Source organism: Chiloscyllium punctatum, chromosome 40 (genome assembly GCF_047496795.1).
Source record: "Chiloscyllium punctatum isolate Juve2018m chromosome 40, sChiPun1.3, whole genome shotgun sequence".
Taxonomy (NCBI): domain Eukaryota; kingdom Metazoa; phylum Chordata; class Chondrichthyes; order Orectolobiformes; family Hemiscylliidae; genus Chiloscyllium; species Chiloscyllium punctatum.
The window spans coordinates 17,689,866-17,716,138 of record NC_092778.1 but is presented as its reverse complement, the minus strand read 5'-3'; the positions used below and the strand labels follow the sequence as shown (position 1 = coordinate 17,716,138).

Below are 26,273 nucleotides of genomic sequence, written 5' to 3'. Positions count from 1 at the left end.
AAGGGGAAACAACCCTTAACTGCTACACTGACTAATATGAACAAAAGACTGAAAATTCACTTGAAGGTGGTGAATAGCTGTCAGGAAGGAAGTAGTAATGGTGCAGTGTCTTTTCTGGGTTCACAGGAAGATGTTTGATACCAATGTGGTTGCTGCTTGTAGCTGAGTAGCTATCTGATACTTGCTGCTCAGGGTCACAGGTGAAAAGGCAAGTTTTAAGTAACAGAGACAGGGCAATGCTGAAGGGGCATTGAGATATCCCCCTGCAGGGATTTTTCTGTCTTGTTTCATCGTTTAACACATATGGAAATGTAACTGTACAAATGGAGGTCCAGTGTGTGCACCTGCCACAGCCTCAGTCTCGTACCTAGCTGCAGCTGGTACACAATGTGAGGTCTTGAGAGATTTGAGGTTTACCCAGAGCAGAATCAGCAAAGCACAGCCGACAAACCCTAGGGGAGTTTGCGCACGTGAAACCACAGTAAGTGCAAAGAGAGGCGGTGCTCGAAGGAACTAAACTCAGTCTCAAGGGTAAGTATTGAGGTAAGATTCTAAGATAAATAAATAAAACAATTACAGAGGAACCTTGATTAACCGGCATTCGATTATCTGAATATTGGATTATCTGGCAAGATCGCAAGGTCCCAATTCTCAGCTAAACTATGTTAATCGGCGTTTCATTATCCGGAATTCGATTAACCGAATGAAATACTCCCCCGCCCATGTCCTTTGGATAATTGAGATTCCTTTGTAAAATAAATTTTGTAAGGTTGAAGATTGCAGGTAAATAAAAAGTTTTATTCACTCTATATTTGAGTTTTTAACCAGAAAGGACAGAGGGTGGGATAATTGATGAATAGCTAGTGAGGTCTTATATGGAAGAGGCCATTTGGCCCATCCAGTCTGCACCGACTGTCCAAAGAGGGTTCCACCCTACCAGACTGAACCAATGGCTGGCAGTCAGAGAAGGGGCCGAATAGTCTCCTTCTGTGTTACTTTTGGATTTTAAGGAACAGCAGGCCATTGCCCTTGAGCCTGATAGTTACACACAATTCCACCGTCCTGTCATTGATCTCAGCACGGCCTTCAGGAAACTAGAATCACATGGATTTCTGAGTTAGAATAACAATCTGAAATGGACATGATCCCAACTGTGTTCCAAGCCAGACTACAGAGGTAAAACACGAGAGAGCGACAATTAAAAAAAGGAAGCCAAAATCTGTAATTCATGTGCACTGACACATCTTTATTGAGAATTTATTGTACACCAGCACAAGGTTACTGATCATCACAATAACAGAACATTGTTCTTTAAGAACAAGTAAACAAAGATGTAAATACAATAGATTCACTTTTAAATTTTTTATACCTTTTTTCCATACACTCATTTTGTACATTATTTTAACACAGTATAAACATCACTGTTACTGTACCATACTTTATGACTGTGATCTTCAGTGAAGAGGGATTTACCACAAAGTGCACTGGTCTGCCTCATTGGAATCTCTTTCAGGTTTTAATTATTTACCTCTTTCTCATGAATGAAACAACCCATTTGGTTACATTTCTTCTTAAACAAAAAGACTAAGTTATGTTTTCTTACACTGAATTCCCAGTCGGAATATTCATTGTGGAGTTTCAATGGACTTTCAATTGATTGGGTAGTGCACCACCAAAATTGTGACTTCAGCTTAATCATTTCAAAATGGAAACCCCTATTTCTGAGGAAACAATTAAGATTAAGAAGAAAATACAAGAGTGGTCCAATACAAGTCAAACCACAAAGTTGTTTGTGACAATATGACCATTTTGTATATCATCGCTACAGTGCAGGGACATAAAACAAAAGATAACAAAGTTTTTACCTGTCCATAGGCAATCACGTATATAAAATATTGACAAATGCTTGAGTTTGGCAACTAGTCATTTGTGGCCTTCATCAGCCAGCTACAACAGTAAAGTAACAGAAAGTTCAGAAAATGCAGTACAAAAACACACTGCACCTATAAAAGCACAACTCTACAAGTGAGAGGTCATCAAGGGTTTTAAAAACAAAAGTTTTGGAATTAACTAATAAGTACTTGCTCACCCATCTTGCCAAAGACAAGACTCTATCCTTGAGATAACACACAGTGGAATTTGACCAACAAGAATCAATTCACTATAACAAATGGTTTCATGTCAATGTTCACTCAAAGACAACTCTTGGTGCACTTTTTTTTGGCACTATGGTAAACTGCATACAGAAACTTAATGGCCAACTGATGAAACTTTAAGTAGCTATCAAGAACTTTCACTTATAGAGCACTTAAATGTTCAGAGGTGATTTGCAGAGTAGAACAGGGGAAAAAGGCATTGGGCTGTAAGAGTAAAGAAATAGAAGTGACTCAAGGCATCAAGGAGTTCAATTTTGAGAGGAGTCATCCTAAAGTGGCAAACTGGAGGATTTTAGAGAGCATTTCAAAGTTTAGACAGCTGTCACTGACACTGCAGCAGGGGAAAGGTGAAAGTGCACAGAATGTCAGAGCTGAAAATAGCAATGGAAGACGTTACAGGGACACAGTGAAATGAGATTGTCAGGCAGATATTTGAAAACAAGAAATTTGAATTCAATGCATATGCGGACGGTGGGGAGGGGGGAAGCTCAATGGAGCTAGGAGAGCTCAATTCACCTTCACAGTGAATGCACTTAACAGTGACTCAGTGAATCTCCTCGAACATGATCCAATCATGCTTATTCTCAAGCAAACCAACTTCAGGATGCCAAATGGCGTGTCAGTTGTTGCTGCTGGAGTGCACTAGGAAATGATGGTGTGAGTGAGTTACATCGGTACCACTGCTGCATCATAATTTCCTGGGACATTTGCAATAAGCTACATGCAAAAGAGCAAGAATGGCCTTGTCGTGTTATTGCTGGACTGTTAATCCAGGTAACGTTCCAGGCACCCGTGTTCAAATCCTGGCATGGTGGAACTTGAATTCAATAAAAACAAATCTGGAATTAAAGAGTCTAATGATGACCATGAATCCATTGTTGATTGTTGGAAAAACCCATCTGCTTCACTAATGCCCTTTGAAACTGCCATCCTTACCTGGTCTGGGCCTATATGTGACTCTATATCCACAGCAACATGGTTGACTTTTAAATGCCCTCTAGACAACCAGGGATGGGCAACGAATGCCCGATTGGCCAGTAATGTCCTCACCCTTTTATGATTTTTTTTTAAAAAAAGTGACTATTGGAAGGTCCAGTCCCAGTTAAATCAGTGGTGACTGCACATTTTCTGGCATTGTAACCACGTGAGATGAAAAAAATATTGTGCAGATGAATGCATTCAAGTACCTAATTTCAAAGTAATTGATTCAAGTTAATCATAATCTCTGTTCTTCCATGACTTTTGAAAAGAATTCTTAGCTAAAACCCAGTTGGGTTGCCACAGGGATAACCTGAGAAGCACTGATGGTACACAGGAGGAAAAGGGATAAGATGAACTGTCACATATAGATATTTCTGTCCTGTTCAGCTAACATTCCTCTGGAGCAGGTGGGAGTTGAACCCAGAACACCTGGCTCAGAGGTAGGGGACACTACCGCTGCATCACAAGACCCCTTTAAGCTCTGACATATAGGCAAGAGTACTGCAGCTCATCCTGCTCCGCACACAAATATAACTTCATTATTTAAAAAAAAACACTGTCTTGACATCAACGGTCTGCAGCACTCCCTTTGTGGAACCTGGTCAAGGCATAGCAGGGATTGTGAAACTTGCTCTGCTCAGATTCTGACCAGTTTTGAGAGCAGTCCTTCAAATGGGATGAAGGCCCTTATCTGCTTATTGTGAGGAACTCTAGTTGACACGGCTGTCTGACTATAATCCTATCCTGTGTGGCGTTGGAAGTACAGATGGGCTTCAGATGTCACTGAAATATGGGACATAATTCCACAATTTGGACCATTTTTGCCCTCCCATCCCCGAAAAGGGTGAGAGATGCCTAAGTTTGCCACAGTCTGTTTAAAGAGAGACTCTTATTTTGGTTATTGCTAGTTTCAACATCTAGATAAGTAAGTTAAAACAAAACTGTGACTTAGAATCGTACTGAAAGCTGTAGCTGAGTGCCTTCTTGACGTCATTTTCTGTAAGTGATTAAATGCTCAGGTTTAAGATTCAGACATCTATGAGTCAGATCATGCCCAATATTTAATTCATGCCGATGAGGTAAGTCATTGACTGCTTTCCTTCTGAGGCCCCCGAATTGTCATTACACTCGCTGTAGTATCTTTAAATCAAATTCCAGGGGATTTCAGAATTAAGCTCATAGTAGGATTACTGTGACAACAAACACCATAATTTACAGTCTCATTGATAAACAGCGATATCTACCCAATCAGCTGCTTGTCACATGTGTGAACAAAATAGACCCAAAAGTAAAATCCCACACATATTTGTGCGAGATAATGAAATTAAAGGATAACTACTGTGGCATGATAATAACTACTATTCATTTGAAATCTCACTGTGATGTTAATATGCTGCTTTGTTTAAAATAAAACCATCCAAATTGTTACTGGCACTTTCCAGCTGCAGTCTAAAAATAGTCTCAGAGAGAAGTAGGTTCTATATTGGTTTCTTTGCAAACTTCCCCCCACTTCACAGTCGCTAACATTCTATTTCAATAATCATATTATTTTTGGAGACACCTGTCTCAGAACTCAAAAAATGAACTGCAGTTTCAAGTAACTGCTCTTAGATTCCCTACAGTGTGGAAACAGGCCCTTCAGCCCAACAAGTCCACACCGACCCTCCGAAGAGTAACCCAACCAGACCCATTTCCCCTCCATTTACCCCTGACTCATGCACCTAACCTACACATCCCTGAACACTATGGGCAATTTAGCATGGCCAATCCACCTAGCCTGCACATCTTTGGACTGTGGGAGGAAACCAGAGCACCCGTAGGAAACCCACACAGACGGTCACCCAAGGTTGGGATCAAACCTGGGCCCCTGGCACTGTGAGGCAGCAGTGTTAACCACTGACCCACCATGCCTGCTTACTTCAGTCAGGCAGAACTGTGCTCCCACTGAAACGTAAATGGGATTACAGCTGAAGTGTTACATCTTTTCAAATGGGCAACATTAGGAGAGAGGAAGATAGAGATGGAAGGTTTAGCACAGTGAAAGCAGCAACTAGAAACCATGGTCTGATCATTTATTGCAAACTCAATCCACAACATTGCTTTTGTAAAAGATTTTGTCTCTTGGACTTGCCATGTAGGAGCATGGATTCAGATTGGGTCAGGAAACCTGATTGCACAATTACAATAAGGTATAAACACATTTAAAATATATTCATGTTGAAATTGATAAATATGTGGAATACCTTATCCAGGATGAAAACGGAAGCAAAAGGGCAGTAGAAGGCACCAGACAAACATTTCGCATATAACTTTATTCACTCTATTTCCAAGAGTATGGAAATCTGATCTTTGGAAAAGGAGAAAAAACTCTCTTCCCTATCCCTTAATCCAAACAAGTGACTAATGTGAAGGGTAAGTCTTAAAGAATTTTTATGCTATTTATGGATGTGGTATGAGTAATGCAAGGCTCTACAAATTCACTCGAATATAGTTGAAGTCAGGTTGAAATCTCCTAGAATATTGCCTAAGATTGCTTTTTTTAAAAAAAATTCCCTGTACTTTATTCACCTCCAGGTCTTGTATTGCAGGTGGTTGCTGTTTCTGATCGGTAGGAGCCATTATGATGAATGTATCAACAACCACAGAAGCCAATGCAGGCAAACCCTGTCCTTAATAATATTTCTGGAAAAAGAATCAAGTTTTAACCACGACTGGTGATTTTCATTACCCTTTACAAAACATTTATACAATCAAAGAATGTTTACTAAGTTTGGCTTTGTTAAAATAAGGAAAATAAATTGTCTATCAACAAAACAAAGTCGCTGTTTGGCAAAAAAGGAGGCAGGGATTCTGACAGGTACTCTGCGAGCTGGCTAAAAAGGGCTAGGACTAGAAAGCTCCGAGTACAGCTCAAATTGACAAAGGAACTGGGTGCTTTCCGACAAGTGGGCAAACTATGGATTAGGGTGAGATTGGGTCCATTGAAAAAGAACTGTGGAAATTTACACCATCAGGAATGTTATGTTCTAAAAAAAAAGGTGGTTTGTAGAAATGTGCCTTACTGCTGATAATCATGCCTGTGACATTCAAAAGTGAAACCTGGTGTATAGTTTCCCTGACCTTTTCTATGTGAGGTACAGAATGCTGTGTAACTGAGAAGCAAATAGTGTTGCATTATTGCAGGGAGTGGGGATGATGCAATTGCTTATGGTTATGCTAAAACATATCTTGTCATATCAGCTGGAGTGAAATTTACCTTCTTATTTAAAGTATAATTTGCCGGTGAATTCAAGTGTAATTTGCATCAGTTCTGAATCATGAACATGTAAAAGCTACAAATGAGTGAAATCTTCTTGTTAATTTCTTCAACACCAAAAGCAGGAATTGCTGGAAAAGCTCAGCAGGTCTGACAGCGTCTGTGGAGAAAAACCAGAGTTAACGTTTCGGATCGAGTGACCCCTTTCTGATTTACAGCATCTGCAGTATGTTATTTGAGAATTTCTTCAGTTTGGGGTCGGGTGTCATTTGGTTAATTTGTACGTTTTGGTTTATGGCTCCCTCACAGGGATCGTCACAAAATCAAAATTGCACTTTGTTGCTGTTGTTGTTCTGGCGTTATTTTGTTATACAAAGCTTTCATGCTGGTGAAAAGGCGCAAGTTCAATTTGTAAGTTGAGACTTACCTGACTGGCAGTATATACACACACATCCCAAAAGGATGACTTGTACGTAATTACATTCCGATGTTCCTAGTCAGAAGGGTTCAAGCACATGATGCCATGACTTCTGAACAATTTGGGCGCAGTCAAGGAGGTCTTTAAGACCCTGTCCCTTGGAATGCAGTGAGTTTAACCCTCTGGTTATCCACGAGTTACTCTAAATTTGCTGATGCCCAATTCCATAAAGTAACCTACAATAAGAATGAGATTACTATACAAAAGACACACAATAAACCCTAGATTATACAGCGAGGGGCACTAAGCTTTACTAAAGTCACAACCAATACCAGTTTTGAGTAATATGATGTTCATTCGTATCATCAGATATCTGCACTCACAGGTATAAAAGAGTATTTGAAAATATTCCCAATGGTATCGACTGAAACGCTCAGCTGACCTTTTTCAAAGTTCTTCTATTCGTGTTTATATGTTTGTCACCAATGCAATTAAATGGAAGCAGGAACACATTAAATTCACATCCCCACTTAGCTCTGAAGATTAACAAGTTAAAGCTTTATACAGTTACACACAACTAGATAATCTGCTACATGATGTGGAACAGTTAATCATGAGCTCACAGGTACTTCAAATAAATTGAGGAAGGTTTCTAAGAACATTAAATAGATGCTTTGATGTTGGAAGAGGGTGCCTTTCCAACTTGCATTCTACAGTTAACACAGGAATGACAATACCACTAATATAGTGAGTACACTGCACTATTAGCAAAAAGAAAGGTTACCTTACATCAGTTTAGCACATGAAAAGCCTAATGATCTTCAACAGCACTTTAGCACTCTTGCAGCTAACCAACCAGTGAACAACACTGCACCACAGATAAAATATCTGTACTCCAGCATCCCTTTTTCATTGGCCCACATAGCTTTCAGTTTAAGTATTATATCTCCAATGCACCTTAATAAAATCCTTCAAGACTATTGAAACATTTTACTTAATCTATGAGAAAATCACCCACAATCTCCGGCCAAAGAAGTTGAGCTCTTGTCACACACCTTGAACAAAGAGCTTGGAGGAGACACAGAGGCAATGAGATCACATCAGATCAGATGTTTGATAGGCTGGATTAGAAAACTATCTAGGCCAATGTAAGGGACACTGTGCTTTTAAACTTCAAGCAGGACCTTCAGCCTTTAATATGGGGGCATCTGGTATCCCGAGGAGACTGTATCCAGGTTTTCAGCAAAGGGTGGGCTCTGAAAGGTGTCCGCATTCTCAGTTCCGGTGCTGTACGGAGGATGGCCAGTGTCCAACTGATCTTGGGAGAAGAGGGATGAGTCAGCCCCCAGGCGGTACCTCTGCCATGCCTTCAGGGTTAGGCCAGCCTTTAATGAGATTAATTAAAATAAGGACTAAGAAATGCTTGTTAGTGCACTATAACTAGAACTCAGAAGGTGTAACATTGTCGCATCATGTAGTTAATAAGAAAGGGATGATCCTGTTAGTCAAATCATGTTGCAGTACATTGTTATTCCACAGGGACAGATTATGTGGAGATTAGAGTGTTTGCTAATTCCTTCATGGTTTTGTTTTAGTGTTTTGCATCTGCAAGTAACAATTGTTTGGAAAAATTAATTCGCAATCACAGGCAACAAAGTATAGCCGTCACACGACATCAATGCGACAACCCTAATGAACTTTGCATAACGTTTTAAGCTAAAGTGCAAGAGTTGACCACTTACTTTCATCAACTGTCCTGAAATTTGGTTTCTACCTAAGCACACTGGAAATTGTTGACTATTGACTATTAACTATTATATTTACATTTCAATTTCATTGATTTATTATTGTGTCAGTGCTTGGCCAACTTTGATTGAAGACATTGATCGCACAATCTAGGGGTGCATGACATGGAACTCAAGATAATTGGATAAGATGTTAAGCATCAATGTCTTAAAGGAAAAGTCAATCAGATCATTGTAATTTCTTTTTACAGACACTAAGTTGAAGGTTAGGTCGTTGGTGCACTGAAAATAAATCAATGAGATGGATTGAATAACGCAAAACACAAGGGGATTTTAGTTCTGTTCATGTGTGGAAACTCTTATCATACCTTCTATCTGACCAAGACAAACCATTAATACCACATTCAAATGTCAAATTTACATAAATATGAGATATGAACTCAAAAATTGAATTTTCAAATGATCACAATTTTTAAATCATGTTGATATGAAAAGCAATGTAATTGTACAGCAGTGAAATTGTAACAGGAACTCATTTTTAAATATTGCTTATTTTTCAGAGAAAACAATATCAGAATAAGACATTTATTGGGATGCTTGTCATTCTATCAAATCTAGAAGTCACATGACACCTGGTTATAGTCCAACAGGTTTATTTAAAATCACAAGCTTTGTCAGGTGACCAGACCAAGGAGCAGCGCTCGAAAAGCTTGTGATTTCAATTAAACCTGTTGGCCTCATGTGATTTCTGACTTTGTCCACCCCAGTCCAACACCAGCACCTCCACACCATAGCTGGGAAACATAGGGCAGATCAATACTAGTGGGGGAAAGGACATGGAAAAATTACTATATTAAAATAATATACATATGATTTTGTGTCCACAACAAAGTCATCCTGTCCAGTTGGCCCTGAATTCCCCTCACCAAACCCTGCAAACTTGTGCCAGAGTTGGGAAAGGTGCTGAGCAGCACTCTGACAAAGATGTTCTCTCCAAATCGGGTCTTTCAGCCTGTCATCCTCAATGTGGCCAATACAATCCTTGGGTATGTCACGCCCAAGGACAGACCCTCCAAAAGTGGGAGCACATTGAGGAGACAGTGATTCCTGGAGTTCACAACACGGACTCTGGACATCATAAAGTTTCACAGCATCAGGCTGAACATGGATGAGGAATGCTCCTGCTGATTACCATCCACTGTCCCTGCCCTTGGCCAGTTAGGACTGAGAGGAGGAGGAATTGCTTCACTTATCAACCAGTGCCTGAACTTTGAGACGGTCTTGCTGCATCTGAACATGCTTCAGTATCTGAGGAGTCATGAATGATGCTGAACATTAAACAAAAACATCTGTAAACATACCCAGTTCTGACTGTATATGCAGCAAGACTAGACAACATTCAGGCCTGGGTTGATAAATGGTAAATAAATGTTTTTATCACACAAGTACCAAACGATGACCATCTTCAACGAGTGACAGTTTGAACACCTTCTCTTGATATTTAACACCAAATCTCCCACAATTAACATCCTAAGGTTTACTATTGACGAGAAAATGAACTAGATCAGCCATATGTATAAGTAATGACAAGGGCTGTTCAGAGGCTGAAAACTCTCTGGTAAGTAACTCACCTCCTGACTCCTCAAAAACTGTCCACTATGTGTGAGGCACACTTCAGGAGTGTGATAAGATAGTAGGAGAAAGTGAGGCCTGCAGGTGCTGGAGATCAGAGTTGAGAGTGTGGTGCTGGAAAAGCACAGTAGGCCAGGCAGCAGGAGAATCGATGTTGCAGGCATAAGTCCTTCATCAGGAATCCTGATCAGGTTCCATTCCTGATGAAGGGCTTATGCCCGGAACATCGATTCTCCTGATCCTAGGATGCTGCCTGACCTGCTGTGTTTTCCCAGCACCACACTCTCAACTGTGATGAGATATTGTCCACTTTCCGAGTGAGTACTCGGATAACCAATTTCTTGATTGGCAATCTGTTGGTGATATTATGCATTCACCCCCACCACTGCTGGTAACACTGTGGCTACAGTGTGTAATGTCAACAAGATGTGTTGGAGCTGACTGTCAGAGCACATTTGATGGCATCTCCCAAGCCCGTGACCTCTATCACTTGGAAACACAAGGGCAGCAACTGCATTAAAACAGCACCAACCCCTTGCAGCGGTTCTGATTGGGAAATATGTGACCATTCATTCACTGTTGCTGGGTCAAAATCTGGAACTCCAGCCCAACACTGTACAGACTGCCAGAGTTCAAGAGGATTGGCCAGCATCACTGTCAATGTAACTAGTGATGGGCAATGCTGGCTTAGCCAGTGACAAACATACCCTGTGGACAACAGTTTCTGATAAAAAGCTGCCAAACCTAAACTAAGCCATTCCAGTTTCATACTTAAACTATTTAAAAGAAACTGATGAAGATTTGAAACCAATCGGAGAAGTGACATGTAGAAATTACTAGATTAAAAACATACAATTTTATGTCCCTGACAAAGAGACCTTGTCCAATCGACCCCGAATTCCCCTGGCCAAACTTGTTTCAAAATTGAGGGCACGGTGGCACAGTGGTTAGCACTGCTGCCTCACAGCGCCAGAGGCCCGGGTTCAATTCCCGCCTCAGGCAACTGTGTGTGTGGAGTTTGCACATTCGCTCTGTGTCTGCGTGGGTTTCCTCCGAGTGCTCCGGTTTCCTCCCACAGTCTAAAGATGTGCAGGTTAAGTGAATTGGCCATGTTAAATTGCCTGTAGTGTTAGGTGAAGGGGTAAATGTAGGGGGAATGGGTCTGGGTGGATTGCTTTTCAGAGGGTCGGTGTGGACTCGTTGGGCCGAAGGGCCTGTTTCCACACTGTAAGTAATCTAATCTAATCATATCAGGCAGACAGGTTGAGCTTTGGCAAAGTGCTAAAAATAAAAATGATGATTCAATTATTTCCGATTCCAGCATAAGATAATAACTCATCCCAAATGGATAATTTATAGCACTTGAATCTTTATTACATGCGATTTAATTACAATCATCCATTGTGAATGACATTCATAGAATCCCTGCAGTGTGGAAATAGGCCATTTGGCCCAAAAGGTCCACACCGACCCTCCAAAGAGTATCCCACCCAGGCCCATTCCCCTAATCCATTGTTTTTGCATTTTCCCCTGACTAATGCAACTAACCCACACATCCTTGTGACACCAGGGGCAACTTCCCACAGTGGGAAAAGCCTGCACATCTTTGGATTGTGGGAGAAAACCCGTGCAGACATGGGGAAAATGTACAAACTCCACACAGACAGTCGCCCGAGACTGGAATCAAACCCAGGTCCCCAGCACTGTGAGGCAGCAGTGCTAACCACTGAGCCACCATGCTGCCAATTCTTCCAATATTGTGGGAGTTATTAACACAGAGCTATGAAAATAAAGACAAGCCCCTTGTTTTCTTTTCCTTCTCACAGGTAAATTCCAAAATCATTTAGAGGAAGTCTGATGTGGCTAAATTGGTGTTTCAGCTCACAAGAAATGAGGTCAGCCCAATTGTAGAATGTGTTAAAAAACAAGCTTTCGAGACAATTAAAATTAAGCGTCTGGGTTAGGCAGGATATCAGGCACTGAGCAGCTCATTACCTGGTCTCATTAGAGCACTGAATGAAGTAAGATGTTATTAATATTTTAAAGATTATTATCTCATGTGTTAATGCCATTAAAATGATCTGCTGTAAGGGACAGAGAGTCATCAGTTTTGTAAAGATGGGTCTACACTTGTGCAGATGGTGGTACAGGCCTTTCAACATCTTCCACAAAGCCTACATTTTTAAATTTGTCGAAGGCAGAGAGAGTCAGGTAACCCTGAAAATGAAATGTAATGCAATAATAGGTATCAATTCCAAATAATAGAAATATATAGATATTACACACGCTCATGCATTTGTTGTGACTCTATTTTGATCTTAAGTTCCATCTTTTTTTTACTTCTCAAAATGCGCATAAATCGCAGATTCTGAAAAATGACTCTGCGTTGAAGAAAAATGATAGCTGTTTAAGGGCTGAATCTTATTTGATTCTTTTTTTTGTACAACAAGACCACAAACCCCAGAAGCCCCATCCAGGACAAACATATAAATTAGAAAGCAGGGGACAACAGCTTCACTTCACTTGGAGGTCACCTAGCCAGGATATCAAACCTACAGCTCAGCGAGCAAACCTACACCCTAAACTGTAAAATGTGGGATGAGAAGTAAGCCATTCAGCCCATTCATTCTGCACCATCACTCAATGAGATCATGGCTGATCTGGTAATCTTCAATTTCACTTGCCTGCTTTTCCCCTGCAATCCTTGATTCCTTCCCGATTAAAAATCCGTCCAAGTCAGCCTTGGATATACTAATGAAACAGTCTTGACAGCCGTCTGGAGGAAAGAATGCCCAGATTCATTACCTTCTGGGAGAAGACGTTCCTCCTCACCCCTGTCCTAACTTGGTGAGCCCCTTGCTCTGAGATTCTATCCTCTGGTCCTAGATTCTCACACAAGGTGAAACAACCTCTCTGCATCTGCCCCTTCATGTTCTCAAAGAATCACAAATGCTTTAATGAGGTTGGCTCTCATTCTTCAAAACCAGTTCAGGCACAAATACTCAATCATTCAAAAAAAAAAGGCCTCCATAACCCAGGATCAATCAACTGAACCTACTGTGGATTGTGTACAAATGGCAATAAATCTTTCCTGAGATAAGGGGACCAAAACGGTTTATAGTCTCCCAGCTGAGGCCTGATTAGTGACTTGCTCAGCTTTAGCAAGACTTCCCTATTTTTAGGCTCCATTCCTTTTGAAATAAAAGCCAACATTCCACTTGCTTACCCTACCAGCTGTATGCTAATTTTTTAATGAATCATGCAGGAGGACCCTAAAATCCCTCAATGTTGTAGCTTTGTGTACTCTTTCTTCATTTAAATAATGTTCAACTCCTCTATTCTTCCTGCCAAAATGCAAAACCTTATATTTTCCCACGTTATACTAGTGGTAGTTTTAGGATAAGGGGTAACAGACTTAAAATTGAGATGAAGAGAAATTACTTTTCTCAAAGGGTAATTCACTATCCCAAAATGCATTGGGTGCTGGCCATGGAGTGAATGACAGAGACAGGCAGATATTTAATTAGCAACGTGTCAAAGGTGGTACAGTGGAGTTGAGGCCGAGATGGGATTGGCCATGATCATATAGAATGTCAGAGCAGGCTGAAGGGGTTAGATTGCCAACTCCTGCTCCCGGTTCTTATTGATAGTGCTGTTAAGGCAGCATATGGTGCGTTAGGTTTCATTTGTAGAAGGATTGAGTTCCAGAGCCAGAATATCATGCTGCAACTATACAAAATGCTAGAGGGGCCACACTTGGAATATTGTGTATAGTTCTGGTTGCCATATTTCGGGAAGGATGTGGAAGCATTGGAAAAAGTGCAGAGGAGATTTACCAGGATGTTGCCTGGTCTGGAGGGAATGTCTTATGAGGAAAAGCTGAGGGACTTGTGTCTGTTCTCATTGGAAAGAAGGCGGCTAAGGGGGGATTTGATAGAGACATACAAGATGATCTGAGGATTAGATAGGGTAGACAGTGGAAGTCTTTTTCCTAGGATGATGACGTCAGCTTGTACAAGGGGACATAACTACAAATAGAGAGGTGATAGATTTAAGACAGATGTCAGAGGCAGGTTCTTGACACAAAGAGTGGTAAGGGTGTGGAATGCCCTACCTACTAAAGTAGTCAACTCAGCTACATTAGGGAGATTTAAACAATCCTTAGATAAGCACATGGATGATTTTTGGACAGTGTAGGGGGATGAACTGAGAATAGTTCACAAGTCGGCGCAACATCGAGGGCCAAAGGGCCTGTTCTGTGCTGTATTGTTCTATGTTCTTTACCGTACAGAGTGTCGTACTATCTGACTCTCAGTCACTTTTCCTGTGAGCACTTCAAAACCAACGTTTAAAAAATTTTGAGACACGACTGCAGAACTTAAGGGGCATAAAAGCCAGAGTACCATAAGGAACGAGCATGTGGATTCCCTGCCGCGTTTTGACAGGATAGGCAGGAGCACAGTTTTACCTCCAGATGGTGAGTGCACTCAGAATACACGGGACCGGGAATACTTGGCAGGACTTACCCAGGACAAAACGGAAAAGAAGGAGAAGGCGATGGCAGCTCGGGCAGCGTCAGCACCTTGGTTAAGGGGAAGGTCATCCAAAGAAGTGATCTGCCATTGGTTTTCCAAAAAACAGAAGCCTACAAACCACAAGAACGTCCACAGTCCTGAAATAGAATTTAAAGAAGAGAAAGGTTAATGAGGAACTGAATAATTTGCATGAGTACTTTTGGCTTTCGCTGTTGGCACAGTTTGATGGGTGTTGGGCCTGCCTTGCCGAGTGCCACCACAGAAGTGTTATTGACTGATGGGCAGTCACAGGGCATACATGTCAGTGTCACTGCAGCTCAGTGCTGCCATTTCCATCTCTCTGTGAGAAGCTTGCGGACTCCAGTCCTGATTCAAGATAAAACATACCATAATCTATCCCTTATTAATTAGGAGAGCAAGGGGAGACAGTGATGCAGCGGTGTTGTCAATCACCTGACTAGTCTGGTCTAAACATGACTACCAAACCACAGCAGTCTGGTCATCTCCAAACTGCCCTCAGAAATGGGCAAACTCAGTTTAAAGGCAATCAATGTTGCCCTTGGCAATAATGCCCTCCTCCCACGAAAGAATAAATAAAAGCTGCTGCATTCCTTCTCATACCCGACTCTCTCAGTGAGCTATTCATTAATTTGTCCAATGCTCAGTTTCTGCTTATTCCATTCATAATCTGTCAAATATTTTTCTTTATGAGCAAGTACCTTTCTCTGATATCCAAAACCACACTCCCGAACTCTCCTCAATCTGGTTCTGGTTCTTTTTGTCTCAGAATTAGGATCGGTAGCGGTTCTATTGGTGAGTTTTGAGAAGATTTGTAGCTCAGGTTGAGGTTCTGGATGCAAGTTTGCTCACTGAGCTGGAAGGTTCATTTTGAGACATTTCGCCACCATACTAAGTAACATCTTCAGTGAGCCTCCAAATGAAGCAATGGTGGTGTAGCCCACTTTCTATTTATATGCTTGAGTTTCCTAGGATTGGTGCTGTCATTTCCTGTGGCAATGTCATTTCCTGTTCTTTCTCAGTGGGTGGTAAATGGGATCCAAGTCAATGTGTTTGTTGGAATGCCACGCTTCTAGGAATTGTCGTGCGTGTCTCTGTTTGGCTTGTCCTAGGATGGATGTGTTTTCCCAGTCGAAGTGGTGTCCTTCCTCATCCGTATGTAAGGATACTAGTGAGAGTGGGTCACGTCGTTTTGTGGCTAGTTGATGTTTATGTATCCTGGTGGCTAGTGTTCTGCCTGTTTGTCCAATGTCCTACATTGGTCTATGATTATGGTGATTGCTTTCTGGAGTCAGTGGATGGAAGGCTGGCCTGTGTGATGGGGATTTCTAAAGTTCATCTTAAGCATTCATCAAAATGTGAAAAGCAACCCTTTTCCCCATTAGGGGTCACCACTGCACGCTTAAAATCCAGGAATTACTTATCAATATTTATAGCAGTGATACATTCATGAGGCGTTCTTGTGTCGAATCTGACTGACTAAATACAGTTCAAGTATGTTGTTAGAACAAGGACAAAGACAAACTGTAATTATAAGCCTACTCACAGATACATGTTTTAGAATAAACAGTGAATTATTTTAACAACAGTTATGCTCAAAATAAAAACAACAAGCTCATGTTAAATGGTGGCATGATTGGATCTTAACTGCCTACACTAACAGAATGGTTACGGTCATAGAAGTGAGAGTTTTATATTGCATAGATTGAAACGTGGCTATGTACGGAACAAACTTTTTCATCAGCTCTTAGGAAGCAAGATTCCTACTCCACATACATAGAGTCATACAGCACAGAAACAAACACGACAAACATAATCCCAAACCAAATGTGTCCCAACTGCCTGCTCCTGACCCAGATCTCTCCAAACCACCTGATGAAGGAGCAGCACTCTGAAAGCTAGTGCTTCCAATTAAACCTGTTGGACTATAACCTGGTGTTGAGCGATGTTTAACTTTGTACACCCCAGTCCAACACCGGCATCTCCAAATCATCTCCCATTCATGTACTTATTGTAAATATTGTAATTGTGAACAAATCCACCACTTCCCCAGGAATTTAATTCCACATGCGAATCAGCATCTGTGCAAATAAATGTCTTCTTTAAATCTCTCCCCTTGAAAATGTCAGAGTCCTGAAATTCTCCATCCTAGGGAAAAGACAACTACCACTAACTCTAGGATTTTGCAGGTTGACTGGGTAATTATCATGGGTTGGGAGTCACATGTAGGCCAGACCAGGTAGGACTGGCTGAAGAACTTCCCCCATCCACACACACACCATGAAACAGGATCACAGCTTAAGAGAAGCAAGGAATTCAAAACGTGGCTGAGGCAGTTATTTTGGGGCAAGATTAATATAATAATCATAGAATAAAACCAGATGGTATGCCAATGTCCTCAAAGAAAGAAATCTGCCATTCTTAGCTGATCTGGTCTACATGTGACTCCAGATCCACAATAATTGTCCAATTAACACTGCAAAATCCTCTTCATTAACATCTGGGAAATTGTGTCAAAAATCAGGAGACCTGTTCAGATGAGTCGAGCAACTACCTGACAGAGCTACACTCACCAAATCCTACCTTACAATGTTCCCGACACCTCCATTACCATTCTTGGATGTATTGTTGATGCAAGGTGCCCGTGTTGATCTGGGTGGACAAAGTTAAAAACAAAATTGCACCACATCAGGTTTATTTAGAAGTACTAGCTTTCAGAGCACTGCTCCTTCATCAGGTAACTGTGGAGCAGGAGTTCTGGGATTTACATATTAATGAACTGAAACCTGCAACCCATTCTAAAAGATGAATGACTTAACAGCAAACTCGGTTTGTTCAATATATCATTTCAATTGCTTGACACTGTGATCTTTTGTTTTCAATTCTGTGTCTTATGATCCTGCCCCCACTAGTTATCTGAAGGAGCAGAGCTCTGAAAGCTAGTACTTCCAAATAAACCTGTTGGACTATAACTCTGTGCTGTGAGATTTTTAACTGAATATTTCCAGTTCCACTTGCAAGACAGACCTGCCAGAGGTGTTGGAACTGGCCAGAGGCAATGACCCTGGGAGTCCTCAATTTTGATTCCACAAAAGATGAAGTCTTATGGTAACAGGTCAGCCTTGCATATGTTTCTGACCCAGCCTCATCTCTGCTCCGTAGGGAAGAGGACAGATTCACTACATTCTGAAAGAAGAAATTCCTCTTCGTCTGATAAATAGACAAAGTCTTTTCCCTGGGGTGGGGGAGTCCAGAACAAGAGGGCATAGGTTTAGGGTGAGAAGGGAAAGAGACCTAAGGGGCAACTTTTTCACGCAGAGGGTGGTACGTGTTTGGAATAAGCTGCGAGAGGAAGTGGTGGAGGCTGGTACGATTCCAACATTTAAAAGGCATCTGGATGGGTATATGAATAGGAAGGAGTTGGAGCGATATGGACCAGGCGCAGGTAGGTGGGACCAGTTTGGGTTGGGATATCTGGTCTGCATGGACGAGTTGGATTGAAAGGTCTGTTTCCATGCTGTACATCTCAATGATTCTATGACGCTGCCTTAGATGAGCCACCCCTTACTTTGAGATTATGCCCTTTGGTCATAGACTTTACCACAAGGAGAATCTATTTTTCCACCTCTGCGCTTAAGAATCTTAAATATTTCAATAAGGTGACCTCTCACTCTTATAAACTCCAGTGAGTCCAGGTCCAAATGCCTTAACATCTCCTCTGGAGAAAATCCTTCCATATCTTGAATCGTTCTTCTCTAGACTGCCTCCAATGCCAGTATATCCCCCCTTCCAAACTGTTCAGAGTATTCTAGGTGTGTTCTGCTGAGTGCCTTTTATAGGCCAGGCTTGACAGTATTTTTAAACTCCAGTTCCTTTTAAAATAAAGGTCAATATTCCATTTGCATTGCCCATTACCAACTAAGCTTGGATTTAAGCTATTTGTGATTCATGAACAAGGATTCCCAAGTTCCTCAGTACTACAGCTTTCTGCAGGCTTCCTCCAGAAATTCTCGAATCACTTTGTTCAGGGATGTTGGTTATTGCACACCTCTAGAGCAGGTGCAACTTGAGCCTAGATCTTCTGACCTGACACTAGCACTGCAACACAAGAGCCCCATGCAGTCTTTCTCCAGCCAAACCATCTTCAGCTACTCCACCTATCAGCTTCCTTTCATCCTCAGGTCAGAAGTGGGGATATTTGCCATAGGTTGCACCAATGTTCAGCACTATTCGAGGCCATTTCTAGAGCAGTCCTTGCTTGCATGCAGAAAGGCAAGATCCAGACTGAGGCTGATGAGTGACAAGTAAATGTGCACCATACAAGTGCCAGGCAATGACCAACTCGAACAAGAGAGAATCTAACCATCTCGTCTTGATCTTCAATGGCACCACCATTGCTGTATCTTCCCATTATCAACATCCTGGTAACATAACTGGATCAATCGTGTAAACATAAGAACAAAAGCAAATCTGCTGTGAGGAAATCACATTCAACTTCAAAGTCTGTCCACCATTGAGCAGGCATTAGTCAGGACTGAATATATTCTCTGCATCAACACTCTAGAAGTTCAACAATATCCAGGAGAAAGCACCAACTTGATCAGCACTCCATTGACGATCTTCAGCATTCACTCTCTCCATCACCGGTAAACACTGGCTGCAGTGCCTACCAAGATACACAGCAAGTAGCTCACCACAGCTCCTTAGGAGGCACCTTCCAACCCCATGGCTTTCAGCACCTCGAAGGCCAAGGACAGCAGATACATGGGAGCACCATCACTGGCAATGTCGCCTGCAAGACATTCACCATCCTGACTTGGAAATATATCACCATCCCTTCACTGTCATTGAGCCAAAACCCTGGAACTCCCTTGCAAAGGGTATTGTGGGTGTACCCATACCACATGGACTGAGACGACTTGAGAAACAGGCACCAGCATCTCAAGGACAAGTACTGGTGGGCAATACATGCAGTCTTTCCAGCAAAGTTCAAAATTATGAATGAATTTTTAAATAGTGAATGAGTTATCATATACCATTTTGACTGGTTATGGGCAAACGAAACATCTTACTCCATTTGTCCCAGTTAAATTCACCACATATAAAGAGGCTCAGCACTGTGACGGTTCTGATAATTGAAGAACAATCTAGAAGCCCAGATGAATATTTCAATAAAACACACATTCAAATCCTCCCCTTTAAGTCTGCACTGGTCAAAAAGAGCCCTCTATTTTAGTCCAATTTTCCAGCACTTGGCCCATAACCATGTATACCCTGGCATTGCAAGGGCACATTTAATGTCATTTCTGCCTCTACTACCCTTACAGGCAGTGAGTTCCAGATTCCCATCACACCCTGGGTGAAAATGCTTTTCCTCACATCCCCTCGATACCTTCTTCCTCTTACCCTAAATCTCATCCCTGGTCATCAATCTCTCCATCGAGGGGAAATGTTTCTTTTTCCACCCTGTCTTTGCCCCACATCTCAATCATAGCCCCACCCCTCAGTTTTCTCCGCTCTAAGGAAAACAACCAGTCTCTCCAATTCCGCTTCATCACAGAAACTCTCCAGTCCAGGCAACGGCCTGGTAAATCTCCTCTGCTTCCTGAAGGCCGCAAGACCAGGAAGGGATGCAGTAGACATTCATAAACTAGCATTTCGAGGAGATTAATATTGACTCATTACAGTAAGGTGGAAGCCTTGTGGCACAGTTGGTAATGTCCCTGCCTCTCAGGCAGAAGTTCAGGGTTCAAAGTTCACTCTCTGACTTGATGGCCAAGAAAGGGGTGTTAATAATGTAGCCAAAAAGGTCACATATCAACTTGTGAATCCTTACTATGCACATCAATGGTAAGAGATACCAGGTCCGCCGTATCAAACCATGACAGAACATTGTCAAGAATAACTGCGGTAAAACACCCTTTCAGAAGAGAGAGTAATCTGGAAATGTTGCAATCCAGGGTACTGGAACAACAGGGGCTCTTAGAAACCGTGGGGGATTATGAAGAAACAATTGCAGTGATGTAATCTTCTATCAAAGTACTGTTATGGTCTGCCTGCGGTGAGGAAATATTCTTGTTTATTTGGTTTTCAGTCCTGTAGAATCCTGCTGTCTGAAGCTCCCCTTGCTGTTGAACATTTTGCCACTGGTCTCAGTATCAGTTGGAGCTTAGAGTAGAGCGGCAGTCAATGTGGGTTGAGTGGGAGATGTCACAGCCAGGAAATGTCAGGAGCAGCTGAGCACACAGTAGTGCCTAACTCTATCGACCTCACTGCGGCTCAGACACCTTTTGGTCTCAATGTGAACATGTAACATTTCCTGTGATTACCTGCAGTGAGAGACTTCCAGAGCTCATTCATCTCCCTGGAAAGGGGAGGAAAGGCTCTGATCAGATTGTAAAGACATTGCTGCTCAGAGGGATTAGTGTAGATAGCGAGTACGCGGCACTTACTAACATAAATCATAACATGACCATCAAAGTCTAAGTTCAATTTGAGCCACCATTAGCACAAATTCCCATGCCAACCCCAAGCAGAACACCCAAAGGAGGAACTGTGCCCATCTGCCTCCTTTAAAAAGGAGACAATAGTATTAAAAAAAAAAATCCTTGAGCAGACTTGGACCTCAGACAAGTCCCATTCACATAGTCTGGCTAGAGTCATAGCGTCATACAGCATGGAGACGAACACTTCAGCCCAACTCATCCAAGTTTCACGAACTAAGCTAGTCCCACTTGCCTGTGTTTGGCCCATTCCCCTATAAACCTTTCCTGTTCTTGAATCTATCCATATGTCTTTTGACTATTGTAACTGTATCTGCATCTGCCACTTCCTCTGGCAGTTCATTCCACATATGAACTAGCCTCTGCGTGAAAAAGTTTCCCCTCATATCCCTTTTAAATCTTTCTCCTCTCACCTTAAAAATATGCCCCTTAGTTTTGAATTCGCCTATCCTAGGGAATTTATCTTTGCTATTGACCTTATCTATACCCCTCACGATTTTATAAACCTCGACCAGGTCACCCCTCAACATCCTATCCTTCAGATAAAAAAGTTCCAGCCTATCCAGCCTCATATTATAACCCAAACCCTCCAGACCCAGCAACATCTTGGTAAATCCTTTCTGAACCCTTTTCAATGTAATAATATCCTTCCTATAGCAGGCAAACAGAACCGTATTCCAGAAGAGGTCTTGCCAACGTCCTGTACAACTACAACATGATGTCACAACAGAGGTCTGAGCAATGAAGGCAAGTGTGCTAAACACCTTCTTAACCACCCTGTCTACCAGTCATCTAACTTTCAAAAGAACCACGTACCTGAATCCCTCGGTCTCTTTTCGACAACATTATCCAGTGCTCTATCATTAACTGTATAAGTCCTGCCCTTGTTTGTTTTACCAAACTACAGTACCTCACATTTATCCAAATTAAACTCCATCTGCAACACCTCAGCCCATTCACCCAATGGATTAAAATCTCTTTGTAATCTTCTATAACATTCTTCATGGTCAACTACACCACCAATTTTGGTGTAATCGGCAAACTTACTAACAATGCCTCCAAAATTCTCTTCCAAATAGTTTATATAAATGACAAAGAACAGTGGACCCAGCACTGATCTCTGCAGAACACTGATAGTCACAGGGCACCAAGCTGAAAACCAATCCTCCACCACCACCCTCTGTCCCCTACCATGATTCCAGCTTTGTGTCCAATTGGCAAGCTCTCCTTGAATCTCATGAGATCTAACTTTATTAGTTAGTCTATCATGTGGAACCTTGCCAAAGACTCAACTAAATTCTGTGTGGAGAATGCCTACTGTTCTGCCCGCATCAATCTTTTTGGTTATGTCTTCAGAAAGCTCAATCAAGTTTTTGAGACACTATTTCCCATGCACAAAGCCATGCTGACGAACCCCAATAAGTCCTTACCTGTTCAAATGCACGCAAAGCCTATCTCTCAGAATCCCCTCCAACAATTTATGAAGTGGTGGAGGCTGGTACAAGTGCAACATTTAAAGGGCATCTGGATGGGTACATGAATGGGAAGGGTTTGGAGGGATATGGGCCGGGTGCTGGCAAGCGGGACGAGATTAGGCTGGGATATCTGGTCAGCATAAATGAGTTGGACCCAAGGGTCTGTTTCCATGCTGCACATCTCTGTGACTCTAAATACCGAGGCAAGACATTTGTTCAGTATTGCTCCCATCTTCTGAGGTTCAATACGTTGACAACCTCACTGATCCTTAAAGAACCCTGTTCTCTCCCTGATTGCTCTTTTGCTCTTAATGGACTTGTAGAATCTCTTTGGACTATCCTTAGCCTTGGCAGATAAGGTTCTCTCGTTCACAGTGTCTTTGGTTTTGAGTTTTACAGGAGCTCGGGAGAGGAAAATGGAAGGTTCTTGCTCAAGGACGGGACTTATTGGAAACTGTCAGTGTGATCTTGTTACTGTGCAGTCTTCAGATCAAGACATAATATAGATTAGATTAATTGAGAACAATCCAAGCTCCTGACAGTCAGAATCATTCAGCACTCTGAGCATATGAACTCGGAGCAGGGATTAGCAATTCAGCCCCCGGAGTCCACTCCGCCATTTAATACGATTATGGCCGATCTCATCTCAGTCTCAACTCCACTTTCCTTCCCTCCATAACCCTTCAACCCATTACGAGTTAAAGCTGCGACTCTCTCCACCTTAAATTTACCAATGTCCCAGCATCCACTGCACTCCGGGATAGTGAATGCCACAGATTGACAACACTTTGAGAGAAGTAACGTCTCTTCATCTCTGTTTTAAATCTTCAATCCCTTATCCTAAAACCAGGACCTCGCATTCTAGACTGCTCCACTATAAAGAAACACTATCTCTGTCTACTCCGTCAGTCCCCTTTCATGCCTATGTATGTCCATATGATCTCCTCTCAGCCCTCTAAACAGTTCTGTGCCAAGTGTTGCAGGTCGAAATGATTTGAGACTTCAGAAAGCAGGAATAGGCAGCTGGATTGAGAATGTATCAGTGTTCATTGGCTAACATTAACAGAAACTCTAAGCATATTTGTTAAGCATTGACGTTCTGCTAATTCCATTCTTTTTCAGCATAATTCAGGGGTGGTGTGGTGGCTCAGTGGTTAGCACTGCTGCCTCATAGCATCAGGAACCTGGGTTCGATTCCCTCAGCTGACTGTCTATGTGCAGTTTGCACATTCTCCCAGTGTCTGCGTGGGTTTCCTCCCACAATCGAAAGATGTGCAGGTTAGCTAAATTGGCTATTCTAAAGTGCCCATAGTGCTCAGGGATGTGTTGGTTAGGTGCAGGGGTAAATGGAGAATAGGGCAGGGGAATGGGTCTGGGTGGGATACTCTTTGGAGAGTCGGTGTGGACTTGTTGGGCTGAAGGGCCTGTTTCCACACTGCAGGGATTCTATAATTCTAATTCATGGTGATCTATTGAAGGAGTAAGCTTCCTAATTTAAATTGGTGGAGTCTTATAGCTTGGTGGGTGGGGGGGGGGGGGGGGTGGTAATTGTGTAGGTGACCCAATGCCTGATGGAAAGTCACAAACCCAAACTTACTCCCCATGGCTGCGTTGTTATTTTAATAGCCATTAGGTTGGCAAAATCTGGCGAAGGCAATGTGGGACCATATTTGGAAGAGAGGGGTGCAGGAAACATGCAAGAACATCCGTTGGGCACAGGGTGCACTCCCGTACAACGCCCCTCCCCCAAACCCCTCTGGACTCCCCCCACAGCTCGAAACAAGGCCACCAGGATAACGGCAATCCAATTTTACAGGCACGCCATCTTCCCAAAGCTTTTAACGGAACAAAATGACCCCACTGGAGAGTGGTAAACCACCCTGAGGCACGTAGGGAGATGAGGTCAAATGGCAAAAAGGCTTGGTTACAGAGCTGGGCTTGAAGGAGTGTCTTAAAGAGGGAAAGAAGATGAGAAATTGAGACAGAGGGGTGTAGGGAGGGCATTTCAGAGCTTGATACACAGGCTGAAGCACCATCAATGTAAACTGGCACAGTTGGCTGGTAAACAGGCATAATAACTGATTTAAACAACTGAGAGTTCCTAGTGCGATGTTGAGATCTTAAAACCCTCTGTCTATATATTGCAATGGACTTGCTGTGTGTGGCAAATATATTGTGATGAACGATGAATGTAGTTTGCTCAGTTGCATGTAGCAACATAAGAACAAGCAGCAACAGAGGCCACTTGGCCCTTTAAGACTGTACTGTCAGTCATTCAATAAGGTCATGATTGTAGTTTCTTCGAGGAGGAAGTGAGGACTGCAGATACTGGAGATCAGAGCTGAAAATGTGTTGCTGGAAAAGCGCAGCCTTTCCTGAAGAAGGACTTATGCCCGAAACGTCGATTCTCCTGTTCCTTGGATGCTGCCTGACCTGCTGCGCTTTTCCAGCAACACATTTTCAGCCATGATTGTAGTTTCTATTCCACATTCCTGATTATCCCCGATAATTTTTCATTCTCTTGGTAATCAAGAATCTATTTAGCTCTGCCTCAAAAATATTCAAAGATTCTGCATCCAAAGCATTTGAGGAAGAAAATTCCAAAGACTCTCAATCCTCAAGAGTTTAAATGTTTCCTCATCTCTCATTCAAATGGGTACCCCTTATTTTTAAACACTACCATTATAGGGCAAGCCAAACATAGAACAGCCAGGGAATTCCTAGAGGCATGGCACTCATCCACAGACTCTATCAACAAACACATCGACCTGGACCCAATATACCGGCCACTACAGTGGACAGCTCAAACTGACAACCGGAAGCGGCAGAGACAGGCCACTATAAATGCCGGAGGAAACAGCACAGAAGCGCTTCACAGGAGGCTCCCAAGCACTGAGGATGTCACCTAGACAGGGGACGAAACATTTGCAAGACAAATTCCCAGCTCGGCGAACAGAACCACAACAACGAGCACCCGAGCTACAAATCTTCTCCCAAACTTTGAATTTTTAAACTATGACCCCCTAGGCCTAGATTCTCCCAGAAGAGGAAACATCCTTTCCACATCCACCGGGTCAAGTCCCCTCAGGATATTATATAGTTCAATTAAATCACCACTGGGTCTTGTAAACTCGAGAATATACAGGCCTAGCCTTTCCTCACAAGGCAACCCGCTTACTCCAGGTATTAATTAGGCAAATCTTCTCTGAAGTGCAGCAATCATGATAAACACAATGAGGATGTCCCCAATGACCAGGGACTAGGGGGGTCACAGTCAAAGGATACAGGGTGGGCTCTTTAGGACCGAGATGAGGAGAAGTTTCTTCACTTAGAGTGTGGTGGGTCTGTGGAATTCACTGCCACAGAAAGCAGTTGAGACCAAAACATCGAATGTTTTCAAGAAGCAATTAGATATAGTTCTTAGGATTAGAAGGTATAGGGAGAAAGGCACGGGTAAGAGCATATCGAGTTGGGTGATCAGCCAGGATCATACTAAATGGCCTACTCCTGTTTCCTCTCTTCTATGTTTCTATCAAAATGGCATGAGCCTCCCT

General features: G+C 42.3%; 1 protein-coding gene across 2 annotated transcripts in view; it reads right to left on the bottom strand.

The window, feature by feature from the left end:
* Positions 1–1,225: 1,225 nt before the first annotated feature.
* Positions 1,226–26,273, bottom strand: part of syngr3a (synaptogyrin 3a) — a 93,908-nt gene continuing 68,860 nt past the window's right edge. The window contains exons 3-4 of one of the 2 annotated variants that reach the window (XM_072559391.1): positions 14,715–14,860; positions 1,226–8,196 (exon numbers count right to left, since the gene is read on the bottom strand). In XM_072559391.1, the coding sequence (XP_072415492.1) occupies positions 8,005–8,196; positions 14,715–14,860 (338 nt within the window). In that variant the 3' untranslated portion in view covers positions 1,226–8,004. Of the gene's footprint in view, positions 8,197–12,070; positions 12,406–14,714; positions 14,861–26,273 lie in introns of those variants that run through there. The other variant, XM_072559392.1, reaches the window with a different exon arrangement.